The sequence below is a fragment of the Phytophthora parasitica genome (genome assembly GCF_000247585.1).
Source record: "Phytophthora parasitica INRA-310 unplaced genomic scaffold supercont2.15, whole genome shotgun sequence".
Classification (NCBI taxonomy): domain Eukaryota; phylum Oomycota; class Peronosporomycetes; order Peronosporales; family Peronosporaceae; genus Phytophthora; species Phytophthora nicotianae.
In genome coordinates this window covers 199,748-209,141 of record NW_008649001.1, presented here as the reverse complement: position 1 = coordinate 209,141, position 9,394 = coordinate 199,748, and the positions used below count along the sequence as shown (strand labels likewise).

Here is a 9,394-nt window from a genome sequence, read left to right as displayed (position 1 = left end):
AAAAAGCTTAACGTCATCAGGATTATAATTGCCAATCGTTTTTTATCAGCCAATGAAAGATCGTTGAAAGCTCGCGAACTAATTATAAGCTGACCTACTAGTAGGATGAAAGCGCACAAGTAGGTTCAATGGGGAGTAAAAAATAAGTTTGTGATACGCTTATTCCGCTTAAAAGATGTTATTCCTTACTATAATAGTTTTGCGTTGTCATCATGAGGGCTGGTACGGTGCTCGTATCCTTAACTCTTTTAACACAGTATATACGCGACACAAGCTCAAAGCTATTGGCTGTATGTCGTGACATCACGAAAGGGGCAAGAACAATTCAATACAAAATGCTAGCATTGATGTATGTATGGTTAAGCGTCTTGGGTACATTTGCAAATACTGATATTGGCTATTTGACTCATACATTACGAACAATCGTTGCGGAAGTGCATGCATCTCAAACCTTTTTAGCAGAATGTATTTGCATATTGAAGTGTATTTTGTATTTGTAGACGAATTGCGAGCTTAATAAGCGCCGTGGTGCAACACTGGCGATTCTGTAGCTACAAAACGTAATGATATTGTCGCCGCGAGGGGTGGTTCCCAACAATAAATTTCACTTTTAGCGGTAACTTATTATATGTCACCGAGAGAACTTTATCGACACCACAACCCCCTTTAAAACGACATATTCCTTTTCAAACCGATTAGTTGATTCATTTTACAACATGCAAACTACATGGCATTTGAAAAGCACACAAGTGGGATGGATGGTGTTCAGCCCGAAAACTTTAATGGTTTTTTTTCGAGCTGAACGACTCCTTTTAGTCTCTTTCACTTGGTGCTATAAAATAAGAGAGACCTTAATTTCAGCCAATCGGCTGAAATTAGGGCGAATTCATCCGGAAACGGTGCCTTCATCCGGATAATTGCACCGCGCCTTCCCCTGCTCTACCTTCGCAAATCGCCTCCGTCTCCGAAGCGTAACCCGCAATGAGCTCGGACGCAGGCGGTCCGCGCCGCAGCTACCGCAGCGCCGGCAATGGGCAGCAGCGTCCCGGGAGCTTCCGCCTCAGTAGCGATCAATCCTCCTCCCAGGCGTCCCCTCGTCCGTCGCGTCAGGTGCGCCACAGTGTCAAGAAGACCGCATCCATCGAGGAAGGAGACTTTGTTTGGGTAAGCGACGAGAGCGGCATCTGTACGTCCGCCGTGGTGGTGCGTACGGGCTTCGTGTTCGACGAGGATTCCGACCAGGAGCAGCACGTGACGGTCGTACACACGGAGGACGGCGAAGAGCGCGCTATCCGCGATCGTCCATTGGTCAAATTACCAGCCTGCCACCACCCCAAGCAATTGTTGCCTCTGGAGCTACACGACCTCAGTAATGTGCCCTTAATGGCAACCAATGGGGATGCTGGACGCACAGAGACTTTCACGCCACAACAATTGGAGAACGTAGCGCTCTACACTTTAAGAGCACGATATCGCATGGAGCAGGTCTACACGTGGGTGGATCGCGTCCTAGTAGGTGTGAACCCTGTGACCCCATTGCCTATATACACACCGGACCATATGCAGGCCTACAATAAGAGCAGAGAGCAGACGCCGCTCTACGAGAAGGACACAGTGAACGACGCGCCGCCACACGTGTTTGCATTGGCTCAAAATGCTCTGAGATGTATGCAAGATGCAGGTGAGGATCAGGCTGTTATTCTGCTTGGAGGAATGGGCGCAGGGAAGTCCGAAGCGGCCAAACTTATTGTACAGTATTTGTGCGAGATCGGAGACAGCGCTACGCCTCGACACGACTCAGAAGCAGAATCAGGCGTGCTGCATCCCATTGGACAGCAGATTTTACATGCTTTTACAATTCTGGAGGCATTTGGAAACGCTGCTACCACACAGAACCCAAACTCGTCCAGATTTGCTAAAATGATCTCGGTGGAGTTCAGTAAACATGGCTACGTGATCGGAGGCGGCTTTACGACCCATTATTTCGAGAAATCTCGCGTAATCGACTGTCGCAGCCATGAACGCAACTTCCACGTGTTTTATCAAGTGCTCGCTGGTGTGCAGCATGACCCTACACTTCGTGATTCGCTGGAGATGAACAAGGGTGTGGAGGAGTTCGATCTTTTGAAGCAGGCAGACCCGGAACTTACGAATTTTGCGCTGGATGCTCGAGACTACAGAGACCTCATGTCCAGCTTCTCAGCCTTGAGGATCAGGAAGAACCAGCGTGTCGAGATCGTGCGTATTGTGGCTGCGTTGCTGCATTTGGGCAATGTGGATTTCGTTCCGGACCCGGAAGGTGGCAAGTCGGTGAATGGCGCTAACTCTACGACTGTAAGCGACGCTCAGTCGTGCGCATTGAAGGATCCAGCGCAGATCTTGCTTGCGGCGAAGCTTCTGGAGGTGGAGCCTGTCGTTTTGGACAATTACTTCCGCACTCGTCAGTTTTTCTCAAAGGATGGCGGCAAGACCGTGTCGTCGTTGAAAGTGGTGACTGTAAATCAAGCACGTAAAGCACGAGACACGTTTATCCGGAGTTTGTACGAGTCGCTGTTTAACTTCCTCGTGGAGACGCTAAATGGCATTTTGGGCGGCATCTTTGATCGCTACGAGAAGTCAAATATTGTGATTAATTCACAAGGCGTCCACGTGTTGGATATGGTTGGCTTTGAAAACCTGGAGCCGTCACAGAACAGCTTTGACCAGCTTTGTTTCAATTATTGGAGTGAAAAAGTGCACCATTTCTACGTGCAGAACACATTAGCGATCAATTTCTCAGATCTGGAAGACGAGTCGCAACAAGTGGAGAACCGACTGACTGTGCATTCTAACGTGGACATTACGAGTGAACAGGAAAAGTGTCTGCAGTTATTCGAGGATAAGCCCTTCGGTATCTTCGATCTACTGACCGAAAACGCCAAGATACGCGCTCCTAATGACGAGGATTTCGTCAACAAGCTGTTCTCTGGTAACGAAGCTGTTGGCGGATTGTCGCGGCCGAATATGGGCGCTGATACGACGAACGAATACTTGGCGCCGTCCAAGGATTGGCGGCTGATGTTCATTGTTCAGCACCACTGCGGCAAGGTTACGTACAATGGCAAGGGCCTTTCAGCTAAGAACGCGCTGAGTATCTCTTCAACGTGTGCAGCTATCATGCAGTCGTCTAAGAACGCTGTTCTCCATGCTGTGGGAGCTGCTCAAATGGCTGCAGCGTCCAGTGAAAAAGCTGCTAAACAAGCTACTCGTCGAACAAGCACTTCTTCCAAGTTCCGGAGTTCTATCAGCTCGGCAAAGGAGGCAAAGGCATCCAGTGACAGCGCAGCGACTGACGTGTACAACCAAGCTGACGCTTTACTGCATGCTTTGAACCACACGGGAAAGAATTTTCTCGTATGTATCAAGCCCAATGAAGACCTGGAAGAAGGCGTGTTCGATTCGGCCTACGTGATGAAGCAGATCCGAGAGAACCATCTGGTAGAGCTCATGCAAGCCAGCCGCTCGATCTTCACTGTCCATCTGACGTACGGCCACTTTTTCCGACGCTATAAGAACGTCTGTGGTCACCGAGGAACGCTGGAGTCTCTACTGCGTTCGCTGTCTGCTATCGGTGTGTTGGAAGAAGAGAAGTTCGTGGTGGGGAAGACTAAAGTGTATCTGACCAGCCACCAATGGAAAAAGCTGGAGAAGGCTCGATTCCTGTACTTGAACGCGTGTGCGACTATGATCCAGCGCAATATGCTTCGTGGTGGGTTTCGTAAGAAGTCTGCGCGGTTGTTGTATGTCATGCGCGGTCTGCGTGAAGCCATGGCACAGAGAGACCAGAACGATATCATCCAGCACCTTGCGAACTGTAAACAGATCTTAGGGAAGCGCGCTTCAGAGGATATTCGTGTGTTGAACGAGGGCCGGCAATTAATTGCACGCTTGGATGAAGAAGAGTACGTCAATTCGATCATTGCTGATGCCACACGTATCGGCCATCCAGCCTTGATCGAGTATGCTGTACGTGTGGCGGAGAAGAGTTCGCCCTGGCTTGCAGTGGACCACTTGCGAAGAAAAAGCAAGAGTATCGTGGCGATGCAAAAGCAGAAGACGGAGAAACTCGCTGCAGTTAACAAGAAGCTGCGTGCTTCTATGATTGCTAACGATCCGGAGGCGCTTATGGGCTCCTTGGCGACACTTGAGGAGCCCTCAGTTGAGTCATTGGAGAGAAAACTGGCGACGATGATGATCATTCGTGCACTGGAGGAGAAAAGCGCCGTGGAGTCTGTCACACACGCTCTTTCGTCGATCAAGGAAGATGATAATGACGCTACGATTCTGAATAAATTGCTGGGTCCTGCAACGAAGGCAATCAGCTTGGGTGTCGAAGCGAAATTGCCTACACTTGTGGACACACTGGGGACGATTCCTACTGATGTGGAGGCTGTTACGGACGAGGAAGAAGAGGAAATTGAAGAAGAGGTCGAGGTGGAAGTGGAAGAAGAGATTGAAGAAGAGGTTATCACCCCAAGTTCTTCTGCTGGATCTGCTGACACGACCAACTTAGTTGCTGCCCTTCAAAAGGCTCTAGATGACGAGAACTTTGTCGCTGTGGAGAGGGTATTGGTTCGACTAAGAGCTCTTGGCGTTCCTGATGGAGATCCTCGAACAGTAGATGCAGAACGCGCTTTAGAGGCTCAAGCTGTCCCTGCCAGTGCACATTCTGAGCGCAAACAAATGGTGAAGTTTCTAGCCGTCGCTAAGATGTCACAAGATATTGAATTGTTGTCTGAAGCGATTGAAGCTGCTGTCGGCGTGGGCTTAGCGAAGTGGGATTTCAATCTTAAAAACGCCGAAAGGGAACGCGAAAAGTTGCTGGCTGCTGCCGAATCAGGCGAAAGTCCTCCTCCAGCTCCAGTTTCTGCAGTAAAGCCAGCATCTACCAAGACGAGGATTGTTATGAAGAAGGTGAAGACAATAAAGAAGGTGAAGAAAGAGAAGAAAGCTTCAGAACCTGCACCTATCGGCCTGTTCTTGCAGATCTGGGAGGCTCATCATGTCACTGATCTCGACCAGCTACGCTCTACCCTTCCGTCCCAGTTACAAGGTGCATTCGATGCAAAGATGGCGCGATTGCAACAAGTGGCGAGTGTCGAGGAAGCTCTAAGCCAAGCACTTGATACCGACGATCCCAAAGTCGTGGAACATGAACTTGGACAGTCCATCAGTATCGGGTTCTGCTCTCCTCTATTTGCTCCGCTATTCGACCGCTATTCGAAACTGAGAGGTGGAGCGAACGACGATGCAGCCGATGATGCTGCTATAATGGACGGACTCCATGCTGCCATTCAGCTGTTGACTCGTCGGGTGGAAGCCAACGCCGAGATTCGAGAAGACGCGGTGCAGCTCCTGTCCACGGAAATCGAGGAGTTCTCCAACCCTTCAAGTGGTGACAATGAAGCCAAATACGACGATGCAGAGCGGGAACAGATCCTTCTTAATGCAGGCAACTTGCGTCGCAAGTTAGAGGCTCGTATCGCTGCTGCTGCTCGTCTTGAATCAACGCTGGCACTCCCTACTGACGCGTCGTCTGTTGGAGCGCTAGAGCTTAGTATCCAAGCAGCAAGAGAAGCTGGTGTTCACGAACGACTGCTAATGAAGGCTGAAGATAAGATGGTGTCAGCTCGACGGAGATCTGTAGTGACAGGCGATCGACTGCGCTCGAGTGGACCGGGAACGCTTACTCGCAACGACAGCGAGAGCAGCAGTCGACCTAGTGTACTGGACGAAGGTGAACGTCCACGTTGCGATACAACCGAGTGGCCTGGAGTGTCGAACGAGGAGGATAGTGCAGACAGTTCAAGTGACAAAAAATCCAAGCACGGCGCCGAGAAGGATGCAGTGGCGTTCAATCATTTCGAGAACTTGAGGGGATTCAACGCTCAATCCGAGCGTGCTCTGGCGAAGAAATTATGCTGGGAGAGTCGCGCGATCTCGCAGAGTTTGTCAGTTCTTGACGACAATCCGGACGAAACTTCATCTCTCGCTACGTCTGCATCGGCTGGGCAAATGGCTCTGTCTATTAACCGCTGCATCCTGGGATACATGAGAGACCGCATAGTCTTTTACCGCGAGATGCTGGCGCAGTATATTCTTCAGATCGGACTGATGAAGCCTTCTCTTGTGGACGAAATTTATCTGCAACTTATGAAGCAACTGACGAAGAATCCGAAGCGAGACAGCAGTATTCGCGGCTGGTCGTTGTTTGCCATGTGCGCGACGTCGTTCCCACCGTCACTAGCGCTCCAGAAGTACGTGATCATGTTTCTGAAGGCTCAAGTGGCTGACTCCAACAGCTTCTGGCGACTTGTACGCAACTTTGCGGCCTATTCGCTTAAAAAACTGGAGAACTTGTTGGAGAATGGCGCCACTGGTTTTATCCCCAGCATTGACGAGATTCGTGGCTACGAAGCACGACCGCCATTCCTTGCAACGATCCAGTTGCTAGACGGCACGCCGTTGGCCGACGCCTTCCCGGTCACACCAGAGCTCACAGTATCACAACTGATCGAGATCTGCTCGCACTTCCTCGGTCTTGAAGACCATGTCGTCAACTTCTTAGGCCTCACGACAATATCCGAGCGTGTTGTGCTCGGTAAGAGTGGCCAGTCAACTACAACGACCACTTCGTTCGTGTCTGCGAGCGATGACCCTGCGGCTGATGGCAACGAAGCTACCAAAGAGATCCCGCCTCCTCCAGTCCTTACAGTCAGTACGTCGACATCATCGACCACTTCGTCGTCATCTCCAACGAGTTATTTCCACAAGTTCATCGCAGCGCCTTCGTTCTTGAGTTCGGATGTGTTTCTCGGCGATATCTTCGAGAAGGAATTGATCCGTGGACGCGACGTACGGTTCGTGCTCAAGATCCGTTTGAACCCGGTGTACATGCTGCAGTACACGGACGAAATGTACGACCGGCTGGTGTATATCCAAGTACAGGACGAGATCGTGAAAGGAAACCTGCCTGTACTGGAAGAGGAGGCTCTGCTTCGCCTTACGGCGCTCGCTATCGCTGTGGACTGTGAAGATGTGCCGCCTCTGACGGTAGAGGAGATCATAGAGATGGGTGTGTTGGATTATCTCCCTCAGGAGTGGCGACCAGCACATGACGAGGAAGAATGGAGTGAATTGGTGCTGGATACCATCACAGATAACCTCCTGGACGAGCATGACGCCTTGTTCCCAGTCAGTGAGCTGCAACGCATCTACATTGAAGAGGTAACACGCCACAGATTGTACGGCGCCTGCTTCTTCCCTTCCAAGTTGGTGAACCGCGGCTCCAAGGGCTCTGGCAACGGACTCAACTATTGTCTGGGCATCGAACTGCCTAATTACTTTGTCATCGCTGTGAACGGCTACGGCATGCACATCCTCGGTCGCGATGGCTCCATGCTCGCATTCTGTGAGTATGCAGACATTGCGTATTGTGGCGGCTCGTACCCGCAGTATAAGATTTGTCTGAAGAAGGCGTCTGATTTGTCTGCCCCTGTGGAAGATGTCATTGTCACTACAAAATACTCGGAAGAACTAGACGCTCTTATCGCAGACTACAAGGAAATTACGGCGCTCATGAACGAGGCGTAGAGATCAGATCGTCAATGTTTTTTTAACGCATAGAATTCTCGTGTTTCTTCAAAAAAATTATTGCCCGTTAGGAAAAAAAAACTGCAAGATATATAAATTACCAGCTTGGTGACGAGGCAAGTCTGTCATGATAGCATACGCCCAGCGAGTACGTTGACGAGGTTCTTGCTCTCGTGCTCAGGTTCAAACACAGAGGTTGGATGTTGTCCAGTCCACTTGGGAACACGATAACTAGGGTCATTCATCAGATACTGCATCATCTTCTCCATCACCACATCCGTCTTCTCAAACAGCCGAACTCCCGTTTCCTCCGCTCGACGATCCAGTTTCGATGTTGTCGTCTGCAAGTTGACAATACACAGCGATCCTGCATAGTCTCCAGCCATTTCCGAGAACGGTTCGACTCTTAGAGACGTGCCCAGTACCAGCGCGACATCGGCTGCCTCACATTCGTCGATAGCCAAGTCAATATCCCCCAGCGGCTCATCGAAACCCACGACGTTCCGTTTCAACCTGCCGTTACCGTGTCGTGTGCGAGCTCTCAGTCTCTGCTCGACTGGCCGTTTTGTACTTACGCACTCGGGGTCGTCACACAGCCCGGTCCACGGGAAGTCCTTGGTATAAATCTTCTCACAAGTCTCGCACTTGGCGTGAGTGGCATTACCGTGCACCTCCGTCAACGCACTCGCCGGTATGCCACTTTTTAGGTGCAAATTATCCACATTTTGGGAAACAACGTGCTTCAAGTAGCCCAGTCGATGGAGCTCATGGAGTGCCATGTGCGTCGTGGAAGGCACCAGTTTGTTAAAATCTGGGATTATAGGCTTGCTCTCCTCGATTTTAACGTCGCTTTCGTCTGCATCACTGCTCTCATCATTATCCTCGTCGATTTTCTGTCGTTTCTTAAAGTTCTTGGTGCGGATACCGTGCTCTCCGCGGTAGTCTGGGATGCCCACGGACGTGCTGATGCCGGCGCCCGTGAAGGCCACCAGGTGTCGGGAATTAGCGATCAGTTCGGCCAGTATGCGGCACTTTTGGTTGAGCTCTTGGTCTGAGTTATTGCCCACTTGCTCGTGTTTTAGTGCTGATTCTTGGGGCTTTGAATCTTCTTCGGACTTGATGGGGAACGAGTTTTGTAGACTGTCTAGGCAGAAATCTCGTCTGGCTGAGCGCAGAAGCGCCTTCATGGGCGCCAATTGGTAGTTGTGAGCAGCAGGGAGGTAGTCGTCGCTGTCGCTGGGCGCGCGACACCGCTTGGACGAGGCCAACATGATGCAGCCACTGATGTGCTTGAGACCAGCACACCAGGTATACTGAGCGCAAATGGGAAAATAGAGTGGGAAACGGCGCAAAAGTCCAGCGTCAGGCGTGTGCGGTACACTACGTGATGTGGTACACACTTTTCTATGGTCGAAAGTTGAAGTGCCGCCTTTCTGCAGTTTGGTGAAGCCAAATCTGAAAAAGCACCAAATAAGTTTAGAATCGATTTAAAAATATATGATCGACAGTACTAAAATACAATACGACATGACCCGGAGCTAATCAAGACGGCAATATCAGTGCCGACGTGCCTCTGCCTTCCGTAGCCTTAGAATGTCTTGCCGGCAAGCGAAGCCTTCGTGTTCGTGATCAACGTCGGCACTACAGACGGATCTGCCAAGGTCGACACGTCGCCCAACGAGTCCTCTTCGCCATGAGAAATCTTGCGCAGCACACGACGCATGATCTTGCCACTGCGCGTCTTCGGTAGGCCAGGCACCAG

At 50.6% G+C, this 9,394-nt stretch overlaps 3 protein-coding genes across 3 annotated transcripts in view; 1 reads left to right on the top strand and 2 right to left on the bottom strand.

Moving 5' to 3' along the window:
• The first annotated feature begins 848 nt into the window (after positions 1 to 848).
• Positions 849 to 7,746, top strand: PPTG_08043 (hypothetical protein). Its single transcript, XM_008902944.1, has one exon. It carries the CDS (start codon positions 982 to 984, stop codon positions 7,630 to 7,632), a length of 6,651 nt encoding a protein of 2,216 aa, XP_008901192.1. The 5' UTR covers positions 849 to 981; the 3' UTR covers positions 7,633 to 7,746.
• Positions 7,563 to 8,963, bottom strand: PPTG_08042 (hypothetical protein). Its single transcript, XM_008902943.1, has one exon. It carries the CDS (start codon positions 8,901 to 8,903, stop codon positions 7,758 to 7,760), a length of 1,146 nt encoding a protein of 381 aa, XP_008901191.1. The 5' UTR covers positions 8,904 to 8,963; the 3' UTR covers positions 7,563 to 7,757.
• A 257-nt stretch (positions 8,964 to 9,220) lies between these two features.
• The window catches only part of PPTG_08041 (hypothetical protein), a gene marked incomplete at its 3' end in the record, with an annotated part of 2,071 nt that continues 1,897 nt past the window's right edge, over positions 9,221 to 9,394 (bottom strand). The window contains exon 2 of the mRNA XM_008902942.1: positions 9,221 to 9,373. Coding sequence (XP_008901190.1) covers positions 9,221 to 9,373 — 153 coding nt within the window. The remainder of the gene's footprint in view (positions 9,374 to 9,394) is intronic.